The following is a 23,211-nucleotide window of genomic DNA, read 5'->3' on the forward strand; positions in this document are numbered from 1 at the left end:
ACAACAACCCCTCCCAGCCTCCTCTTTTTCTCTCTGAAATAACATTTCTCTCCTTGGCTTGCTGGACTTGCCGATGGCTCTTGCCATGCCATAGTGGGTTCCAAATTGCAATTCTTTGGTTTTTCCGGAATAAAGTTGTTTTGCTGGTAAAATGACTGTTTTAGTTTTAAGATTGACAGCAGTTTCCATCTCACTCTTCCACGTGCTGGCCTGGTCAAAGGCGGCCCTCCCACACCCTGCCCCTCCCCCTCCTCAGGAGCTCAGCAGCCCTTCTGTGCCTGGTCCACGCCCAGACACAGGTGGCTTCTGCAGCCCTAAGCCCCAGGATGTGCCCCACATGGCCACACTGCCTCCTCCTACCAGAGAGAGGCCCCAGGGTGGTGGCACTGGCACCTTCCCAAACTCTGCACACAGGTGCACCTGGGCCCATGTGCTGAGCAGGAGCCCAGAAGAAGCCCTCAGCTCCTCCGTGAACCCACACCAGTTAGGGTCCCAAGCTCCGGCCACCTCAGCAGGGCATCCCCTCACCCAGCAGTGACCATCCTCTGCTGTCAACTCTGTCAGGTCACAAGTCCTGCCTCCCAGAAAGAATGCAGTCCTTGGCGCTGGTCCATGCTTCCCGGCTGGACACGGCTTCACTCACCCCCACCTGACTTCCCACCCCAGCAATGCCCCTCCTTTGTCCATTAAGCAAAATAACCCATTGTGGGAATTAATAGGGAGGGCCTGTAGGGGGAGCTGTCACCTGCATCACACATCTTCAGTTACACCAAACAAGGAGAGAGGGTGGGTGGGTCGCTTGCATCTCGCAGGGAAGTGTAACTACTTTACTACTGAAGGAAGATTTCTCTCCGTGCCTGGCAACAGCCCAGCCAATGAGAAACGCCCGTAGCTCAGCCAATCAGAAGCTGTTGCCGCCCTGAACTGTTTCTTTCCTGCAATGGACCTTCTTTTACAACAGCCCGGCCCTACTCCCCCTTTTTCTCTACAACGGCAGCTCCCCTCTTTTGTCTTTAGGATTTGCCTATGGTTCACCAAAGCATGTACATCCGGAATTGTAATTCTTTTGGCTATCCCCAAATAAACTCATTTTGAGGCTTTTCAAGTCAACACAGCTGTCGGCTGCAGCCTGGCACAGTTTCCATTAGCCCAGGCTAGTCCTCTGCTCAGCCTCTGAAACCCTTCTCAGAATGACCCCCTGCCCTGCTCCTACGTGTCAGCCCAGACTGTGCAGGTGCACCCGGACCAGTGCTGGCCAATGTGCAGACTCACCCCGAGAGCAAGCACCCTGACGCCCCAGTACACGCCTGCCCTGCCCCCCTCCCCTGCACAAAACCTGTGCTGCAGCCAAACGAATGGGGATTCAAAGCCACCGTTTGCATGCTGGCGTGGCACATCTGCTCAGCCTGGGGTCCCAAGTCCCTGTCCTGGATATGCCGGGTCAGCCGGCCTGACAACATGGACCTAGCCCTCAGTACCCGCAGTGCTGGGATCAGGTTACAAGCGTCGGCTTCAAAGCTGGCAGACTTCCAGAAACAACAAAGGCACAACCAAGAAGGATGGATGTGGGAAACAGCCTGCATGGAGCGCTGGGGCCTGTACTCACCTTGATGTGATTGACCTCACCATGCTGGCCCCCCCCCGCAGCACAAAGGTGCCTGCTGACCTAACCCCTCACGTGCAGAGGGGGCAGAGAGGGGCCACCCTCACCTGACACCCACAGCCGGGTTCAGTTTGTGAGGCAGAGACGGCCACTCTCGGGGTGTGTGCTGCCAGTTCCATCAACAGTGTTTCTCTGGTCCGACTACACCAGGTCTTCTGAGATATTCTCTTACAGGAAAAACTGACTTTTAAAAAGAATTTAACACTCAAAATCTCAATGACCCAAGTTACATAAACTGTGCCATCTGACCCAAAACCGGCCTTGCCAAACTCCCAGAAACCGCCCAGATGTTAATGAGAAATGAGCCGAAAGCTGCTGAGTAATGGCCCTGGCAAAGCCGCGTTCCTGACATGACACAGCACGTTCGAGAGCCGCCGCGGTCCCCGGGGTCAGGGGACACACAAGGACAACGCACACAGGGCAGAGAAATAAAGGCCACAACGGGGAACTCCGGACGCCGGGGGATACTCCCCCGCACCCACCCAGGCCAGGAGCCCCCCGGCGGGCCGGCCCCCTCTAACTTCAGGATGGAGCAGCACCTGGCAACCCGCTCACCCGCCGGTCTGAGTTTCCCACGGTGCGGACGGCGATCCGCAGCAGGACAAGGCAGGAACCCTGTCCTCGCCGGGGAGAAGCCCCACCTCCGCCAGTGATGCAGGCTCCCCGGAGAAGCCCGGCTCGCGCCCACGCAGGGAACCGGCGGGCGCCTCCGCAGAGCAGGTCCCTAAAGGGGACGTTTGCATGCACCTCATTCCGCAGCCCCCGAGAAACCTGGTACCGACCCCTGGCTGTCACACCTGGCCCGGGGCGCGGGCACCACGGACCGGTGCGAGGAGCACCTGGAGGGGAGGCGCACCTGGGGAGGAAGGTGCACACGCGGGAGATGCACCTCACCTGGGGGGGAAGCGCACCTGGGGAGGGGGATCTGCGCAGCTGTAGGGAGAGAGGTGCACCGGGCAGGGAGGCGCACCTCACCTGGGCGGGGGCGCACGGCCCGCTCCGCAGCTCCGCGTAACGACGACCCGCACCCTGACGGTGCGGGGCTGACGATGCTGACTCACCGTCCGCCGCCCCGCACCGCCGCCGCCGATTCAAACGCGGCCCGCGCCCCGCCCGCACGCGCGGGCCCCGCCCCCCGGTGACGCAAGCCTAGGGTGCCCCGCCCGAGTGACGTAAGCCTCAGACGCGCCGCGGCCCCGCCCCCGCCAGCGCCAGCCCCGCCCCCGAGAGACGTAAGCCTGAGTGCCCCGCCCCCTGGTGACGTAAGCTTCAGACGCGCCGCGGCCCCGCCCCCGAGAGCGCGCGCCTTAGAGTGCCCCGCCCTCTAGTGACGTAAGCCTCAGAGGCTTCGAGGCTCCGCCCCCACGGCGTCCGGCCCCGCCCCCGGGCGACGCAAACCTCAGACGCGCCGCGGCCCCGCCCCCCGCCGCACCTGGCTGGGTCTCGGCGGCAGGTGCGCGCGGCCGGGTCCCGCCAGCCCCTCGCACCGCACCTGCTGCTCCCCGCGCTGCCAGGCTGCGTGCCCGGCCCCGGGCCCAGGGGGACGCGGGAACGCTGGCCGCGCGGGGCCGCTGTGTTCGGTCAAGGAGGGGTCCTCGCACGGAAGCCCCGGAGCCGGCCGCCGGCCCCGCTGCTCCTGCCCTGCCCACCTGCAGGGCTCTGGGCCGGACCCGCTCAGGTAAAAACACGCTCAACTCAGCGCCCCCCGCATGGCCCGGGGCCGGGCAAGGCCAGGGTCAGGATGAACAGGACAGACTCAGCTGCCCACAGCCCCGCGACCAGGCCCTGCCGTCTCGTCCAGTCGATCTAGTCTCCTGGGACTAAGGCTCCCACCGCCCTCTGCGGCCAGCCCCTCCGTCAAGGAGCTGGGCAGGTCACTATTTTAATCTGAAACCCGTTCCTGTGAAGTGGAAGGCAAAGGAAATGAAATCTGTCAGGTGGCCCTGAAATGATTCCACTAAATCCATGAAATACAGAATTTGTCTGGACACAGTACCTCTCTAAATATTTTAGAGGTGACATTGTTTTTATGCACTGCATTAGTAAGGACATAACCTGAATGAAAGCACTTCAAGGAGAAGCCAGTCACACCTGTCAGCCCCAAAGCAGGGGGGCAGTCGCTCTGGGCCCCAGTGTCCCTGAGCCCCCGGGGCTCTCCTGGGGTGAGAGAGCAGCTCTGAGGATCCCGTTACTTCCCGTAACTGGGGCTCGATCCTTGGGATATAACGCTACACGTGATCTCAGGAGTGTGGCCAGAGGACAAAGGGAGGATGCGCCGACAGCAGAAGCCCATTTTAACAACAGCAGCAACACAAACGTATGGTCTGTAAATGGAGGCAATGTTAGTCCTGAAAAAAACTCTGCACCTCTTCACCTCTGGGTAGTCGGTTTAGGGAATATTTAAGTCAGTGAAGGAACGCCCCACAGGGTGGTCACCGACGCACTGAAATAGGCTGGGGCCGCCTGAGGTGTTAGATAAGGGCTGGAGTAAACAACTACAGACATGCCAGCTCCACTCTCGAGCCGTTGCAGGTCTGGTGGGGGCCACCTGCAGAGCACAGGTGCCCAGCTCTGCTTCCACTCAGGTGGGCATTGCCTGTTTAGGGGCAGGTTTTCATTTTCCTAATTACCTTTCTGTTATGCTCAAATTTAACTATTACTACCGGTATATTAGGGAAAATAAACTTTATTTTTAAAAACTGGGGGCTTATCCATAAAACAATAAAATCATAAAACATGCCATTCATCCCAATGGCTTTTCCGGTCATTTCCAAGTGGAAACAAAAGGCACTCCTGCACACATGTGCCCCACATCCATCTAGATCCCAGCAGTCCTTTCAAATGAGTATGTTAGGGGCCGGCCCCGTGGCCGAGTGGTTAAAGTTCCACGTGCTCTGCTTTGGTGCCCCGGGATCATGGGTTCAGATGCCAGGTGCGGACCTACTGCACTCATCAGCCATGCTGTGGCAGCATCCCACATACAAAATAGAGGAAGACTGGCACAGAAGTTAGCCCAGGGCCAATCTTCCTCACCAAAAAAAAAAAGCATACAAGTTAGCCAAACTCCTCACATTTAACTCCTCTAGGGGAGTGCTTAGAAACACTCAACAGTGAAAGTGGTTCTTTAATAATCACTCCGCTCCCTCGAGTGGGGGTAGAGAGGCCAGTCACAGGCCAGAACCCCAGGGCTCTCTGCCGCCTACCTGCTGTGTTCTTTTAGCCGTAAGTGCAAACTTTGACAACTCGACCCCACGCCTCATCCCTGACCTCCAAGTTTCTGACAGGAACACGCGAGTTTGAGGGCGCCACTTAGCAAGACCCAGAGCCTTGAGTTATAAGGCCCACTGGTGCTGTCAATTCCATATGAAAACGGGCATGTTCCATTCGGAGACCTCTGTGGTTTACCCCCAATTTCCAGTTGAGATCAAATACACGTGGGTTTGTTTTTGCTTAAAAGGAAACACACATACCCAAACCGCCCACAAAGTACAGAAGGCTTTAAGAAACTACCCTCTGCAGCAGAGCCCCAGGGAGGGTCAGTCACTGAGGAGTCTTTGCTCTGACATGGAGGTCGACAAGGAGGCAATTTACAAAAAAGACCAGAGCACAGGTGCACGGAGAAGTTTGTGCCCAGCCCTGAAAGAACATCAGGGTTCAAAAAAAAACCAGCAGAGGGAGGGGGCGGCTTCATCAAGGATGCCCTCTTTTCCACAGCTTCCCAAAGGTGGGGCAAGGCTGATTCTGGAAGGTTCTTAGGCAGATGAAATAGCCCCAGGGCAGAGCTCACAGAGGCACACCGGGGCTGTGCAGGGAGACAGGCCTGGCCACAGGCCTGGGTTTCTAGAAAAGTGACGCTTTGAAGAATGGGAAGGGATCAGATCTCCCCGAAACAGGCACAGGGCAGGATGGCCTGGCCACACTAGAAGCTGAGAGAATGCTGCCCGGCAGTGCCGTGACCCCAAGAGCAGGCTGTGTGCACCTGGGTGGCTCCCCTCGGCGTCACCACGGGGTGACTGGCTCTCATAGCCCTCTGAGGTCCATGGTTTGCAGCCTAAATGGCAGCTGAAAAGATGCCCTCTCCTCCCCCACCTTTGCTGGCTTCATTTCAAATCTGTCTCGGTCACGCAGCCAGAGGGCAGTGGCCAGAGGCTCGAGGGGCTCCCACGACTGGTGGCCACAAGTTTAGTGGGACGATGACAGCACGCTCTCCTCGGCTGTTGATAACTGACGTTCTCTCTGGTAGGAAATATCAGCTCAGATCTGGCCACCTGGCTGACTCTGGCATAGATGTGGTGCCTGACACAGGCGCACGGTGGGAGTGCTCCTGGCGGGTGAGGGCGACCTGGCAGCCCCGAGCCCTCCTCCCTTCCCAGTCCCCACCAGGAGAGATGGGGAAGGAGAGGGGTTGAGTTCCAGGACTCCACGAGCAGGATGGGACTGTGCTGGAGCTGACCAGGCTGGCCTCCCATTGGACAGCTCCCCTGTCCCACCAACCTGGGGACAGAGAACTTGAAAGCTGCCCTGGGTCTCCCTCCAGCTTCATTTCAAATCTGTCTCGGTCACGCAGCCAGAAGGCAGTGGCCAGAGGCTCGAGGGGCTCCCACGACTGGTGGCCGCAAGTTTAGTGGGACGATGACAGCACGCTCTCCTCGGCTGTTGATAACTGACGTTATCTCCGGTAGGAAATATCAGCTCAGATCTGGCCACCTGGCTGACTCTGGCATAGATGAGCCTCCAGAGATGCAGGCTCAGGTTAGCTCGGCAATGCCAAGCCCTCCACATGTTCGGCCAGGTGCCCCACCACCCAGCCGCGGCCTGAGGGGGCCAGGGGACACGCACAGCTCCGCGCCCGTCCTGCTCTCCCCTGCACTTTCATGACAGCCCCTCCCTGGGCTCCGAACCCCCATCCAGGCCTCCAGACAGGTCCCCCAAACCCTGGCTCCAATCACATCCGTCATCAGTCCCCAAACTTTATGACTCCCAGTGGCTAAGGACCCCTCCAGAGCTGGCAGTCATGCCCACCACCTTCTGGCCTCATCCCCACTCCTCTCCTATCCTTGTCACTGTGCCCACCTTTGGGTGACCTTGTTGTCCCCACCTCCTATTTTCATTTCTCTAAAGCCTCCTGTTCTTGACCATCTGTGGGCCAGGTGGCACAAGCTGTGGGAGCCATGCAGCTGCCCTGGCCCGAGGGCCCCTTGTCCTCTTGTAGCCCGTGGCCCCCAGTGAGGCAGGTGTTTCCACGACCACGTGCAACACAGTCAAAGTGACAGAGAACACATGTCCGGCTTTTCTACAAAAACCAGCATTCCACAAGGTGTCCTGAAGCAGATTATTCCCCAAAACCTACAAGGTCAGTGAAAGGGGAAGTCAGGGATACGAGAGGGAAGCTTCGGACTTACCTGGGACTGACTCGACGGTGCTGCCGGTGGGGTCGAGCGGGTGGGCGCGGGCCGAGAGGGCGGGCAGAGCGGTGGGGGAGGAGCCACCTGAGCCAGCGCTGGACGCCAGGCTGGACGCCACACTGGAGCTCACGCTGGGAGCGAGCGGGTGGACCACAGCCAACACCGCGAGGTGGGTCTGTGCAGAGACACACAAACGAGTGAGCAGAGGCCCCCACACCGACGGCAGCTGCGTGACCAGTGCGGTCACGGAGCACACGTGGGGAATCGCGGACCCGACGGCTTGGCCGACCTCTACCCCCAAAGCAAAATGTCAAGCAAGCCGACTTTTCAAAATATCGTAGAGGGGGTTTAGATGTCTGCTTAGTTATGACACGGTGACAGGCGGAATCTAGCTGCTGACCCCCCAGGGGCGGGAGGAAACGCCCCCAGACAGCGGCTCATGTGATGAACGGTTCTGCAGAGAACGATTTCCAAAAGCAGACGTGTGCCAGTGAAAGCCACCCACCAACAGACAGACGTAGAGAGCCAGCCCCAGGTCTGGGCACAGGGCGAACTGTCTGTGACCTCTTTACTCAGAAAGGTGAAAAGTCAGGGCAATTCACATTCTCTCTACCTCACAGAGAACACATTAAAGGAAAAAGAACCGGCGCGATCCTGGATAAACAGCCGATAACGCAGAGGGCACTGAGCGCAATAACACACAACAAAACGACACACGACGCGCTGCAGAGCTGGCCCCCGGGCCCTTCGCACAGCGCTCTGTCTCAGATGCGAACTCTGAGCCACTATGACGTCAGGCGTCAGAGCGACATTACACGGAGATGGGACGAGGTCTCGGTTTGCTTCAAAATAACAGAGGAAAAGTTAACCTCGCGGGCAGCAACAAGAAGACCAACTACAAGGGGAGGATTTACCAGTTTTCGGCTTGAGTGACATTCCCCATAATAGAAAAGAAGCTACTGCACGCTTTGTAAGAGAGCAATCTGGCACAGGACGGCTTCTCTGAGCAAATGTGTCTTGGCATTCACGGTCCCCTCTGCCTTCACTGGCTCTGCTCAAGAGAGGCCCCAATGACAGGCCATCGGGCACAGAGACCCTGGCACTATCGCCGTCATATACTTGAGGCTAAGTTTTAAAAATAACTCAAACTTCAGAAGTCTGGGGGGCAGTGGCCCCCAGTGCTCCCAGGGCCCAGACTCAGAGGTGGGGCCACCTCCTCATCCGCGACCAGGCTCTGCTGTCCCTTCTGCTGTGGAGGTGTGACCACAGGCCGCCTGCTCCCCTCTCCCTCCCGCAGCTTCCGCTGGGCTGTGTGTTGTCCCCAGGTGAAGCCGGAACGGCAGTAACCTGCCCGACAGCACTGCAGACACCCCACAGTAAACCCCACACACTGAGCCCGGCCGCAGGCCTGAGGCACCCACGGTGACATCACCCACCCCAAAAGTCACACTCCAGGAGGATGTGCCCGCTTAAAGACGTCAGGTGACACTTTGTCTTGAAAATCGATGTCAACGTCCTCACTGGTCCTTTCCCTGAGGCCCTGTGGTTATAGACGTCCCAGGATGGGTCAAGTGTGGGGTCCCATCAACGAAGGAGTCAGGTACGACACAGTGAGATGGGGGCCTGTGCCCCCTCCTGATGCCAGCTTGGCCTGCCTGTTTCTTCCTTCCTTTCTTTTTTATTATGGTAAAATATACATAACATAAAATTTACTGTTCTAATGGTTTCTAAGTGTACGGCTGGCACAGTGGCACTGAGCACATTTACGCTGCTGCCCAGCCATCGCCACCTTCTGCCTCCAGGACGTGTTCATCTTCCCAAACTGAAACCGTCCCTGTTAAACACTCGCTCGCCAGCCCCCGGGCCCTGCCCCACCGCTCCACTTCCTGTCTCTGTGGATAACCCTGCAGGGGCCTCATGTAAGTGGAATCAGACAGTATGTGGTCCTTTCATAACGCCTTTGTCATGGACTGAGTCCCCCGAAAATCCGAATGTTGACACCCTAAGCCCCCACGTGACTCTATGTGGAGACAGGGCCTTTAGGAAGGTAATTAGAGTTAAATGAGGTCCTAGGAGTGGGGTCCTATCCAGCAGGACTGGTGTCCCTAAATGAACAGGAAGCGACACCACGGATGTGAGCGAGCACACAGCGGATGCCAGCGTCTGCAAGCCGAGGACAGAGGCCTCTCAGAAACCCAGCCTGCCTGCACTCAGATCTTAGACTTCCAGCCTCCAGAAACGTGAGAAAGTACATTTCAGTTATTTTAGCTGGCCAGTCTGTGGTCTTTGGTTATGGCAGCCCGAGCTAACATGGTCTCCAAGGTGCGTCCATATTGCAGCATGTGTCAGAATTCCCTTCCTTTTTGAGGTTGCATAATATTCCATTGCACATACAGACCACATCTTGCTTATGCATTCACCTGTCAATAGACACTTGGGCTGCTTCCACCTTTTGGCTCTTGTGAATAATGTGGCTATGAACATGGGTGTACAAATAACTCTTTGAGACCCCATTTTCAATTCTTTTGGGTACATATACCCAGAGGGGGAATTGCTGGATCATATGAAAGTCTGTTTTTAATTTTTTTGAGGAACCGCCATACTGTGTTCCATGGCAGCTGCACCATTTTACATTCCCACCAACAGTGCACAGGGTTCCACCTTCTCCACATCCTCGCCAACACTTGTTATTTTCTGGGGTTTTTTTTGCTAGTAGCCATTCTGATGGGTGAGAGGTGGCACCTCATTGTGGTCGTGACTTGCATCTCCCTGATGCCCAGTCGTGTTGAGCACCTTTTCACGTGCTACTTGCATCTCTTCTGTGCAGAAATGTCTCCTCCAGCCGGGGGCCCGTCCTTGAGTCAGGGTGTTTGTTTCATGGATGTGAGCTGGATGAGTTCTCTCTCTGTTGGGACATAAACCCCTTTTTCTCCCATTCCGAGGGATGCCTTTTCACTCTATGGACAGTGTCCTTTGACACACGCAAGTTTTTAATTTTGATGAAGTTCAGTCTATCTTCTCTTTTGTTGCCTGTGCTTTTGGTGTCACCTCCAAGAAATCATCGCCAATCCCAGCGTCACGAAGCTTCCCCATCTGCCTGATTTGAGTAACAGGCCGGAGGAAACCCACCTCTCCTGACACAGAGACACACTCGGGCTGCTAGGGCAACTTTGGGGTGACTTGGTGACTCATCAAAGGAACAACTGTGAAAGCCTGGTGTTAGCCAAGGACCCAGTCCCCTGGGCGGTTGGCATCACGACTCGATGCCCAACTGTGTCACTCTTGCAAGGGCTGTGCTCCAGACTGATGAGGTGACATGCTGGCTGCCTCTCGGGTGGGACCAGAGTCCTGGAGGACCAGGGTCTGGGCGCACTGTGAGCTGCGTCTCCGTAGTGTTTGGAGCCTTGAGGGACCATCACTGTGGGCCACGAGCGACGCTTCGGCTCTGCAGGATGGAGGGGCCACAAGTGCGAAAGCCACTTTGCTCAGCACGTTCCACCAAGTGTCATCAGGGAGCACAGGCTTCTGAGGAAGAGGCCACCCAGGAAGGAAGATGGAAACTGGGGAGTGGATTGGACTGACCAGGGAACCGAACTGCCTCAGTTTATCAAAGAAAACTCCAGATGCTGGCACGCCCAATGCTCCCCATGCTGCTGGGGCCCAGGGACACAGGGACCTGCAGCTAACGCGGAGAGGAGGCGTGAGGTCCCGGGATGGAGGAGCTGGCACACTCTGGCCAGAGTGGACAGGCACCCACATGCAGGGAGGGGGTCCCTGGAGCAACCGTGTGAGTGTTGTCCGCCCACGAGAGAGCGGCCAGGCCGACCTCAAAGCCATGGTGTGCCCTCCCCTGTGGCCTCTCAAACTGAGCCGGACCTCGGCAGATCCAGGGGAAACACTGGGAACCACTAACCTGGTCTAGGGACCCTGGGGGCTGGCTTTCCAATCCTGCTCCCGCCTGGCGCTCACTGCCCCCGGAGCCAGGCTTTGGGATGGGATGGGACGAGAGGGTTCCTGGGTGCAGGGGGAGCTGGCTTGTGGATGAACTCGGCCAGTTTACTCACAGCACCCAAGGAGTGGGACCACGGTCACAGCATGAAGATGCACTGGGAGGTAGGGACAGGGGAACATCCCCAGGGCAGCCCACATGGAGCCGCCCGCCCCCTCCTGGGTGTCCCGGGCCAGCGTGCAGCTCCCCTCTGTGCGCTTGGGTTTGCCTTCCCTGTTCCAGGCACTTCTTCCAGGCCCTTCCCTAAGACGAGGCAACACGCCCATCAGCTACAATATTGCAAACATTTCATGCATGTTTCAGATTCTTAGTGAACATCTCATGGATTTTAATCTCTTAAAAAAAAAATCACAAAATAACTAAGTTACATTTTTTTTTTCAACTATCCTTCTGCTGATTTCAGAAACAAGCTGCTAATGGAGCCCAGCCCAGCTGCCTGGTGGAGAAGTCCCGGGGAGGCGCCTGTCAGGTGGGCCCCCCACAGACAGCCAGGAGCAGGGGAGGAAACACAGGCCTCATTCACTTCGGAATCAGAGCAAAGACCACAGCAGAGGCGAGCGACACTGGCTGAAGTCCCCGCCAGAGAGGGTGGACGTTTGCAGGCTGTCCACCCCGGGCCCCAGGCCTTCCCGAACGCCACGCTCCCTCTGCCTTCTCACAGTGACAGAGAAAGATGCGCGTTCTGAGTCATCAGGGCAGCGGTGTCCAGAGAAAAAACTGTTTCTCAAAGCAACTCAGTTTGAACCGGGTGTATGGGAAGCTGGGTCACAGAGAACAGAGAGAAAGGGCCCTGAAGCCCCAGGCCAGGGGGCATGGCGGGAAGCCCCCCACAGCAGCCTCACGGAGGAGGGGACAGTCTCTGGAACCTCAGGGAACACACTGATAACTATCTGAGACCTGAAAATGCGTCTAGGTTGGGACTGGGGATAGGGGGCTCTGTCTAAGACCAGGGAGAAACTGAGCCAGGCTCACCTGGGACACACTGTGGGCTGAACTGTGTCCCCAGAAACTCACATGTTGGAGTCCTGACCCCCACAACCTCCGAATGCAACCTGACTGGGAGACGGGGTCTTTACCGAAGGAATCGAGTAACAATGACATCAGTAGGGTGTGTCCTAATCAACATGACTGGTGTCCTTATAAAAATGGGAACCTTGAAGACAGACACAGACACAGAAGGAAAATGACGAGATGAGACACAGAGAGGACGGCGTCTACAGGCCGAGGACAAGCGTGGGACAAGTCGTCCCTCACGGCCCTCGGAAGGAACCGGCCCTGCTGACACCCTGATCTGGGACTTCCGGCCTCCAGACTGTGAGAGAATCAATTTCTGCTCTTTGAGGTCCCATCTGCAAGGCTTCGTTACGGGGCCACGGGACACTGACGCCGACAGGCCGCCAAGGGCCCTCTCATGTCCCCACGGAGAAGACGTTCGGAGGTTTTGTTGTTTCTGAGGTACAATACAATTTTTTTAAAACATTAAGACAAAGGACACATGAAACAGACGAGTTTAAGAAGAATGGAAGTAAAAACATAAGTCTGTTACAAATGGACATGAACCAGGCACTCTGTGAGTCAACGGTGACCGTGACCGAGGACGTGTGCAAGGTCACGACACGGACAGCGCCGTCCAGTGGCAAAGACAGAGGAAATTGTGCCTCGGGAGGTACCTGCTTACTGTCGTGGTCGCTGGCTTTCTGGCTGCCTTCGGCAGGGGAATCTCGCCGCTTTGCCTGCAACAGAGAAGGCACTGACGTTGGAAGGGAAAAGCAGCGGATTAAAGACATCTACAGAGAGCCCTGAGCTTTGCCAAGTCCTGAAGGCTCACAAAATGGAGAAGGCACTCCAGTCTGGCCTCGTCGGCTCTCCTGAATCCCACTCCTGATGCCTGGACACCCGCTGTGACCTCTGGGTTAGTCTGGTGAAGGCTCCCTGCCCCCAGAACCCACACAGCCAACAAAACCACATGCCCCATCACAAGCCCAGCCGGCGGCCGTGGTGGCCCGCGCCCGCTCCCGCCTGTCCCCTGCACACTGAAACTCTCTCCCCCATCTGCCAAGAACGTCACCCAGAAGGAAGAGCCAATTTCGGTGTCTTGGTCCCTCAGAAGAAGTCTTTTTTTTTTTTTTGAGGAAGATTAACCCTGAGCTAACATCTACTGCCAACTCTCCTCTTTTTGCTGAGGAAGACTGGCCCTGAGCTAACATCCATGCCTGTCTTCCTCCACTTTATATGTGGGATGCCTGCCACAGCATGGCTTGCTGAGTGGTGCCATGTCTGTGCCCGGGATCCAAACGGGTGAACCCCAGGCCACCAAAGTGGAACGTGCGCACTTAACCGCTGTGCCACTGGGCGGTCCCTAGAAGAAGTCTTGATGCGTCCCACTGAAACATTTTCTCAAATCTTTTCAAGGAACACTTCTTAGAGCATTTAACTTCTTCCTCAGCTTCCGCCCCACCCTCAGGTCCACTGGAGTTTGAGCTCACGGAAGGGTAGTCAGAGCCAAGCAGCCTGGAGCCGATCCCACCTGGAGAGCCACAGTGGCCATGCAGGCTGTGAGGCCACCAGATGCCCCTGTGCACTTTCAAAAGGCCACATCTGCGCAGCTGGATCTCACCTCATGTAATTGGACGGGTGCGGGGGGTGCGGGGGGGCAGATCCAGGTGCAGCCCCGCCTGAAGCTGTGGGCCGGGCCAGGGCCCGGAGACCCCGGGCACCTTGACCTAACCACGAGACCTGTACCCAGGGGGAGCAGCCCAGCGTTCCGCCTTCCCAAAGGAATCCAGCCCCGTGTGCCCCCAGCCACGGGAGGCAGCAGGCGGACGGTTCTATGAAGGTCACAGGGGGTGACAAGGAAAAGCTCCTGTTCCTCCTTTACTCCACACGACCGCCACGCACAACACAGCTGACACCAGGTGTGGGGTTTTCCTAACCGAGCAGCTCCCCCATGCCAGCTGGGTAGCTGACAATTCAGTTCACCCTGTCACTTCTAGCTGAGGTTCGCACGGTCCTGCGAGACCACCCCCACTCCAGACGCCAGTCACAAGGCCCAGGTTGTCACCTGCGCTTCTGATCCATGGGCTATAAATCAGGATTCCCATGAGCCCCTCCCTTGGTTCAACCATTCTCTAGCACAGCTCCTGGAACTCAGGAGAACACACTTACATTTACTGGTTTCCTATGTAATAAAGGATATGATAGAGAATGCAGGTGAACAGCTAGATGAAGGGGCACGTGGGGCGAGGTCTGGGAGGGCCCTGACTCAGGAGCTCCTGTCCCGTGGAGCTGGGACGCCACCCTCCTGGCACGTGTATGTACCACCAGCCCAGCAGCTCTCTGACCCCACAGCGTAGGGATGTCTGGGGCAGCTTCAAGACGTCGACAGACGGATCATTAACCCGTCCCCTCCCCAGAGGACAGCAGGTGGGGCTCAAAGTTCCCAGCTTCTAATCACGTCTGGTCTTTTTTGAGACCCACCCAGAGTCACCTCATTAGAACAGAAGCCACCCCAATCACTCAGGGAATCACAGGGCTCCGGAGCTCTGTGTCAGGAACCAGGGCCAGACATGAATACACGTTTCCCGTTATTTCCCAGCATGTTTCTGTGGGCAGCACCAGCATGGCCATGGGAAGCGGCCGGCTCTGGGCACGGAGTGTGCTGGGCAGATGAAGCCTGTGCTCGGGGACCAAGCAGGCAGGGCGCAGTGGGGAGGCTGCTTCCCTCCCCGCTCGTGGACAAGGGATCTGAACCCCAGACAGACTCCTAGACCCCGGACGACACTTGGTGAGACCCAGGAGCACCCAAGAGGTGCACACCCCACACTGTGGCCGGTATGGGGGCAGGTCTGAAAGGAGGCGGCGTGAGGCACGCGGTTCAAACGTTCACCAGACCCTCGCTACACTGACAGAGGAAGCAGCGGGGACACCCGCTCCACACGAGCCAAGATTAGGGATCTGTAATCATCCTCACAAACGAGACCAGTCGGATGAGGGGAAGACAAACTAGCCGTGAGTGAGAAGTGAGAACCGCCCCCCCCACATGCCCACCTGGCAGCATCATCTCGTGCAAAGCCAGCTCTGGGGCCGCTGGTGACATTGTCGCCACCCCCCCGACCCAGCCTTCCCTGTGGGCAGACCTAAGGGAGATAAAACCAGGGGCTCAGGGCTCCCTCGAAGTTGCCCAACAGAGCAAGAGCCACGTGCCAGGCGAGAGGCCGCTGCTGGGCCAGAAGGCTGTCTATGCAGATGGCCCAACAGTCGGAGCCGATGCCCCAAACAGACACTTAGTTTTTCTTTTGTCTTTTTTTTTTGGTGAGGTAGATTGGCCCTGAGCTAATATCTGTGCCAGTCTTCCTTTATTTTGTATGTGGGACATCTGCCATAGCGTGGCTTGATGAGTGGTGTGTAGGTCTGTGCCTTGGATCCAAACTTGTGAACCCCGGGCCACCAAAGCAGAGCACGCAAACCTAACCACTATGCCACTGGGCCAGCGCCTAAATTTTCTTTTTAATTGAGGTGAAATCACACAACATAAGTGTACCTTTTAAGAGAGATGGATACAGCAGCTTTTAGCACACGTACGATGCACCCCCTCGACCCAGTTTCATGACACTTCCATCCCCTAGAGGAACCCTCCCCACCGAGCTCTCTCCCCATCCCTCCCCTGGCTCTGGCACCCACCACGTGCTCCAGCAGGTTAACTTCTAAAATCCCAAAATAACTAAAAGAACACATAAGACACCTGCTAGTACTAATGGGGTACATCGACATAAAGCAACCACGTCTGCAGGGGTGAGAGCATGGTTCTGGCACCATCCAGCAGCCGGGAGGTGCTCCCTGCAGGGTCCCAGGTCACCCACCTACACTGGGTTGTGGCCTTGTCGGTACAGCGCCCACAGAGGCCCCATCCACCCTGCATCCTCAATGGGACCCAAACCCATGACCCCATGACAGCCACCTAAACCCACGACCGTCATGCCCCTGGGATGAGAGGGAGACGGCTTCCCACCCTGTCAGGTGCTAACCGGCCGAAACTGGAAGCCCAGAACACCCGGAGCTCAGGATCCGGAGGAAGCCTGGCCCGTGAGCACAGGGACAACAGCCCTCCGTGGGTGTAAGGGGAGCTCAGGGGCACAGGACCCAGCCCGACGACAGGGGTGCTCGGTGAGGGGCGCTCGTGAGCAGTGGGGCGACAGCGGGCGAGGAAGATCCACCTGGACTCCGCCTCTGTACTCCAGAGGGAGCCTTGGCGTCAGGTGCAGGATGTAGCAGGGGAGCCCGCCGAAGGACCCGAGGACCATTCTCTCGTCTGGGGACGAGAACTCCCTGAGGAGCGTGTGGGCCGAGGCCACGTGGGGGGAGGCCCCCAGCCCAGGAAACTGTGCGCTGACCGGAGCTCAGCCTCCCCCTGCCACGGCCGCCAGCCCTGCGAGGAGACCCACCAGGATGTGGGCCCCTTCTTCACGGTCAGCCTGACTGCGCCTTTGCACACGGCTCACACGTGTGTGTCTGGCAAACGGCGAGGCCAGGTCAGTTGCTCCAGGCCAGAGCTTGGCCAGGACTCTTCTGGACTCTTCTAGAAGAAGCCACCAACCCCGCAGGCGGACTGCCTCCAACCATGTCACCCAGAGATCACATCCAGCTGTGCCCCTAACAGTTCCACTAAAACTGACAGAGCGGGCCACCAGAGCACCCTGCTCAGGGCGCTGTCCACTTACGTTTCCGGGCTGGCCGCTGTTGGCCGCGGAGCTGCTGGCGGAGGTGAGGTCTCGGCAGCCCCAGTCGTTGGCCATTCCCAGGCTCTCTGCCAAGAAAGGGGGGCAGCAGGCTTTGAGCGGCTGCTGGCTGGCAGCAGAACTCCATGCACGGAGTGTCAGGCTAAAGGAACCCCAGGAACTAGGGAAAGGGGGCACCCTGGTCTCATGACAACAATCTTCCCAAGCCACAGGGGACAAGGACAGCAGAACACCGCCATGAGCCGTGCGGAGCAACGCCACCCTTGGGTCTTGAACGATTTGAATACCACAAAATAATGTAAAATTTCAACAGGAATAGCCACTCTCCACATTGAAATAAAAAATAAAGTAAAATCTGAGTTTGCAACTACACTTACAAACACTGGAGCGCAAGCTCAAAGGCCCAGGAACATGGAAGAAAGGCCGAGTCTGTCATGTTTCCATCCCCGAGGTTCCCTTCCGCCTTCGGGAACTTTTTACGGGCCCATCTGGCCACCAAAATGGACATGTGCCAGAGCCTGGCCGCTGCGCCTAGGACCCCAGGTCGCCTGGGGGCAGGGCCGCTCTGGGCCCCACAAGGCCCGGCCCACGGCAGGCGGGAGGATGGGGCAGGCTCCAGGGTGGGCTCCAGGGCAGGAGCCCTGACCCTCCCAGCCCCAGACCCTGAAAGGCAGGTTGGGGCCTCCCAGCTGCCCCCAGGATGCTGAGCTCCCGCCTGCTCCCACCGTCCTCGGAGCCTGCTCCCGCTCCCAAGGACGGGACGTCTGGGAGAGGCTGCGAGTCGCCTGCTCGCATGCATCTACACTGGAGGCCGAGACGGAGCCTGCGGGCATCACGGACTCACTTTCCACGTGTGCAAAGGCACAGAAGGGACCGCGAGGGCAGTAACCAGTTTGGCGCATGTCGTTGCACTTCGTAGATTTGTAGATCTAGGAAATAGAAATAAGATGATAAAATTAAAGAGAGGCCGGATGGGAAATGGGTTTCTGTGGGAAGCCCGGAGCTGGCTGCCATGGCGCAGACACCTAAGCCCCAGATCGTCATGGGGGTCTCCTGAAAAGAGGGATGGGGACGCAGCCCTGTCCCCTGCACGCCTGTGGTCCTGGAATTCCCTCCTCTGCACAGAGCTGGTCAGCCTGGGGGACAAGGTCCCGCCGGCCCTGTCCTTGCAATCGCACACACAGTCAGTGTGTCCACTTGCCGTTTTCTGAAAGATGCACCTGACTCAGGGCCTGGTATACAACAGGCACTTGAGAAATGCCTGTTAGATGACACAGGCGTCCACTCCATCACCAGACCTGATGCCATGTCCTATCCACCCATGCAGGCCACAGGGCAGCCCTCCAACCCCAGAGCCCCCCACCTGCCCGGGAACTGACCCCTGCCCCCAGCCCCACCCCATCTCCTGCTCTCCAACTTGACCGCTCTGCACCCCCACACCCTCCCCGGCTGCCCCCTCATGGCCCATCCGGTTCAGCCCCCACCCTTAGTTCACAGGGACAAGGGTGCAGGATCAGCGCCTCGCAGCACCACGGTGCACACCCACGGCCCCTGCTCACCCATCCTGACGGGAAGCCCTGGCCCTCCCCAGCCTGGCCCTGGTCCTGGCCCTCCACCCTCCCCGGTCACCGTGCCCTCCTCTCCCACGGTCTCAGGCCCTGAATGGGGCTGGTTTGTGTGCTCATTTTAACAAACGCTGAAGTGTGGTCCAGTCAGCAACCGGACAGCGAAGGGTTAGCTCGGCAGGCCTGGGGTGTCACACTCGCACAGTCCAAAGGAAAGACTGGCCTTGACCCGCTCCCAGGAGGTGACCTCTGAGCCCCCGGAATGTCCTGCCTGCCTGGTAAGTGTCTCTGTTTACTGGGCTGTGGGCTGCGCTGGACAGTAACAACGTGATTTACGGGGGCGCCTGGGCCACACAGCGTCGGCTCGACCCCTGGAGGGGCTGGAGACCGAGGTCAGGCATGTCTACACCACCGACCACCAAGCAAAACACTGGACACCAAGGCTTGGTGACCTCCCTGGTTGGCAACACTCTGTGTACTGTCACACACATTGCCACACACAGTCACCGGGAGAAGTGAGTGCTGTCCACACGACTCATGGGGAGCGGAAGGCGGGACCGTGTGGACCTGCCCTCGGCTGGCTTCAACCTGTCTCCTTTCAGCGTTGTGAGCCATAACTGGACACGACAGCTTTTCCGAGTCCTTCCAGTGAGTCACCCGACCCGAGGCTGGTCTTGGGGACCCCCAAGCACAGCAAGCAGGGCTGTGAGGGACAATGACCCGGGGCTGAAGCCCCCGCCCGCTCGTACCTCGGGGTGGAACTGCTGCTCCGTGCGGGAATGGCAGTACTGACAGCTGTCCCCACTCTCACACCGCGAGGGCTCGCCCCACTCGTCACCATGCTTCACGCTGGGGCACGGGGTGGACCTGGGGGACAAGGAGGAGTCACCAAGGACACGAGGGGACACATCCTTCCCGCATCCTCGGGTGCTGGTCTGCCCACCGAGGGCTGGAGGCCCAGCCCTTTCCTCGTGATGGCACAAGGGCGTCCTGAGCCCAGGAGCTATTTGGGAGCTCGCTTTCATTGCCCATAAAATGCACAGCGAGTCTGAGCCAGCCTCCCAGGCTGCCATGAGGGCATCCAGAGAAGAGCCGGCCCAGGGAGCGCTCTCTGCCTCTCATGGGGTTGTTTCAAAATTGAGACTTTGGGTCTCACAATATGAAAATCCCAAGCAAAATCCTTTTCCTTAAATACTCTGGCAGCTTCATTGTAACTTCTTTGGATTTATAGAAAAAATTACCACCAGTAGAAAATAAGACTTTGTGACAATTCTCCATCCCGTCAATATGCAGTAGAGTCACCTGATCTTCTCAAGATGACATCTGGTGACCAAAACTCAGAGAACGTGGTTCTCTGTCCCCCGACTCTGAAGTGACTCAGAGAAGGCACCGTGCCCGTCATCCACAGCCCGCTCCCCATCTGGAGGACGGTGCCCTTGGGCACGCGGGGCAGCACTGGACGAACAGAGCGGCTCTCTGCTCAGAGAAAAGCTGGACACGGGGCTCCGGCCTGAGGAGGCCCAGGGGCCAGGGCCCGGGCTCACCTGTACTGGAACCTCCTGGGGTTCCGCCGTCTGTCCCTGCTGTTGTGGAAGTGCGGACACGCGTAGCCCTGGCGACACAGGCGTGGTGGCTTCGGGCACTGCTCCGTCTTGTAGCTGCCCAGCACGAAGTGCGTGTCTGAAACACAGGGGTCCACACGGGCACATGCACACGTGTGCTCAGAGTACATGCGTGCTCGTGGCAGTACGAGTCACACAGCCAAGAGGAGAAACAACCCAAGTGTCCGTCAACGGATCAACGGCCAAGCACAATGCGGTCCATCCGCACTGTGGGAAGTTATTCAGCCACAAAAAGGAGTGAAGCACAACACGCGCTACAACCTGGACACACCCCGAAAACACGATGCTTAGTGAAGAGGCCAGACACTAAAGAACACAGAGAGGCTGAGCCCACTGACAGGAAATGTCCAGAACAGGCAAGTCCATAGACGGAAGCTGACTGGTGGGTGTCAGGGGCTGGGACGGGAGGCTGGGGAGTGACTGATGATGGGGACGGGGTTTCCTTTTGGGGAACAAAATAGAGTTTCAAACTAGATAAAGGTGAAGGTTGTGCAACACTGTGAATGTACTAAAAACCACTGAAACATACTTATTTTACCCTAACGTAAACAATGGACTTCTGGTGACAACGACACATCAATGTAGGCTCACTGACTGTAACAAACATCCCGCTGTGGTGGGCGGTGTCGTGTATGTGGAGGCATAGGGTGTACAGGAAGTCTGTACTTTCCACTCCAGTGGACCTAAAACTGCTCTAAAAAATAAATCTAGGGGCCAGCCCAGTGGCGCAGCGGTTAAGTGCACACATTCCGCTTCAGTGGCTCGGGGTTCACCGGTTCGGATCCCGGGTGCGGACATGGCACCGCTTGGCACGCCATGCTGTGGTAGGCATCCCACATATAAAGTAGAGGAAGATGGGCATGGATGTTAACTTAGGGCCAGTCTTCCTCAGCAAAAAGAGGAGGACTGGCCATAGTTAGCTCAGGGCTGATCTTTCTCAAAAAAAAAAAAAAGTAAAATAAAATGAAGTCTATTTTTTAAATGGTTAATTTCATGTTATCTGAATTTTACCTCAAAACAAAAACAGACAAAAACCCACCAAGGGTCATTTAAAAGCAGTAACCGATGAGAGAAGATTCCTAAAAATCATATCCGTTCTTGGGCTGGTTAATAAGTGACACCTTATTTACCTGCACTGTTTTCAATGACTCTTGCCCAGGGAGCTGACCTCTGTGAGCAACGGAGGGAGAGAGGAGGAGGAGCAGGTGACGCGACACGCGGGATGTTTCCAAGTCGAGATTTAACATTACCGTCCCATCTGTCCACGCCAAATTCAACTTCAAATAATATGTTAATGACAAGAGATGTTAACCACACAGCAGGGCGTGGAGAGAACAGAGGGGTTTGGGGGACAAAAAACTGATTTTAAGAAAATAAAAATTGTGAAACATTTGTTCACAAGGATCAACCAAGAGCCTTGAACAGATAGGAGGTCCCGTGCTAAGTGACACGAAACGCACAGAAATGAGCTACACCATGGTGACCGTGAACACCGAGGCTCAGAGACGTCCTTCAGGAACAGGAAGGGATGGATCAAGTAACTGTGGTCCGTCTTTGCGTGGATTATCATTCAGTGCTAAAAAGAAATGTGCTACCAAACCACGAAAAGACACGCAGGAACCTTGAATGCATATGACTAAGTGAGAGAAGCCAGTCTGCAACGGCCACGTCCCAGATGATTGCAATGACGTGACGGTCTGGGAAAAGGCACAACCATGGAGACAAAAGAGCAGAGCAAAAGGTCAGTGGGTGGGGCCGGCCCCGTGGCAGAGTGGTTGGGTTTGCGGGCTCCGCTTCAGCGGCCCGGGGTTTTGCTGATTTGGATCCTGGGTGCGGACATGGCGCTGCTCGTCAGGCCATGCTGAGGCGGCGTCCCACATGCCACAACCAGAGGCACTCACAACTAGAAGATATCACTATGTACTGGGGGGCTTTGGGGAGAAGAAGGGAAAAAAAGAAAAGAAAAGAAGACTGGCGACAGATGTTAGCTCAGGCGCCAATCTTTAAAAACAAAAAAGGTCAGTGGGCGCCAGGGGTGGGGGGAAGGCGGTTGAGCAGGCAGGTTTTAGGGCAGTGACACTACTCTGTGTGACACTATAACGGTGGATACATGTACATATTTGTCCAAACCCAAAGAGGCACACACCAGGCGTGAGCCCTCATGTCAGCACTGGATGTTATGTGACAACAAAGTATCCAGTTCCTCAATTGTAACAACGTACCATCAACGCAAGATGCTCATGTGGGAAGTAGAGGGCCGTGGGAACTTGCTACTGTTTGTGCAATTGTTAAACTGCCCTAAGAAACATAATCTGGGGCTGGCCCGGTGGCACAGTGGTTAAGTTCGCGTGCTCCGCTTTGGTAGCCCAGGGTTCATAGGCTTGGATCCCGGGTGTGGATCTACACACTGCTCATCAAGCCATGCTGAGGCAGTATTCTATATAGAAAATAGAAGACTGGCACAGATGTTAGCTCAGGGCCAATCTTCCTCACCAAAAAAACAAAAGAAAGAAAAATGAAAATGTGGAAGCCTCAGTCTGGAAGGGCTCTGCTGAAGGAGGTGGTGGAGTTCCATGCCACTGGTTTTATATGGAACACTGGGACCCCAGAAGCCAGAGCTCCTAACTGGGCGCTTCCGACAGGAGTCCAGGGTGCAAGCTCACCCTGCATGACCCGACCAAGCCTTGTGCCCACCCCATTGCCTCCTCCCCGCTCTCCTTCCTCAGACTCGGCCCACCTGATGGCGGCCTGGGGCCCCTCATGCCCTGACCCAGAGCACCAGCTCAGGGAGGTGAGACCGGGCTCATCCGACCAGGGAGGCCCTCGGGTGCAAAGTGACAACCAGGAGCTTCTTGCAGGCCTTTTCCAGAGCGACAACAACCTGGTACAGCCCTGTCCTTGCTCAGGGCTGCAAGCAGGAAGCCACAGGCCCGTGGTTCCTCCTCCGTGGGGAGCCTCTGCCCCGAGCAACGAGCAAAGGCATCGCAACACGAGGACAAGCACGACAGCACAGGCGGGTTCCCGGAAACGCAGACGGGGCCCCCGGCTGTCTCCATACCAGACGTGACCAAAGGCCACCTCCCCAGCGCCACCCCGACTAGGGGCCCAGTCAAGTGTCCCAGCACCGGCTGGGCACGTGCCACCCGTAGCTCGGGGGCCAGGGCGGGGGAACACTGAGCACAGCACCCAGCAGGAGGTGCTGGCGCCGGGAG

At 57.2% G+C, this 23,211-nt stretch overlaps 1 protein-coding gene across 3 annotated transcripts in view; it reads right to left on the minus strand.

The window, feature by feature from the left end:
• UNKL (unk like zinc finger) overlaps positions 1 to 23,211 on the minus strand; it is a 51,219-nt gene that overhangs the window by 9,766 nt on the left and 18,242 nt on the right. For all 3 annotated transcript variants that reach the window (XR_006889274.1, XM_046665548.1, XM_046665549.1), the window contains exons 5-10: positions 19,922 to 20,057; positions 19,127 to 19,244; positions 17,657 to 17,741; positions 16,795 to 16,880; positions 12,748 to 12,810; positions 7,066 to 7,243 (exon numbers count right to left, since the gene is read on the minus strand). Coding sequence is in view for 2 of the 3 variants with exons in the window: in XM_046665548.1 (XP_046521504.1) it covers positions 7,066 to 7,243; positions 12,748 to 12,810; positions 16,795 to 16,880; positions 17,657 to 17,741; positions 19,127 to 19,244; positions 19,922 to 20,057 (666 nt within the window). In the remaining variant the exon portion in view is untranslated. The remainder of the gene's footprint in view (positions 1 to 7,065; positions 7,244 to 12,747; positions 12,811 to 16,794; positions 16,881 to 17,656; positions 17,742 to 19,126; positions 19,245 to 19,921; positions 20,058 to 23,211) is intronic.

This window comes from Equus quagga, chromosome 7, assembly GCF_021613505.1.
Source record: "Equus quagga isolate Etosha38 chromosome 7, UCLA_HA_Equagga_1.0, whole genome shotgun sequence".
Taxonomy (NCBI): domain Eukaryota; kingdom Metazoa; phylum Chordata; class Mammalia; order Perissodactyla; family Equidae; genus Equus; species Equus quagga.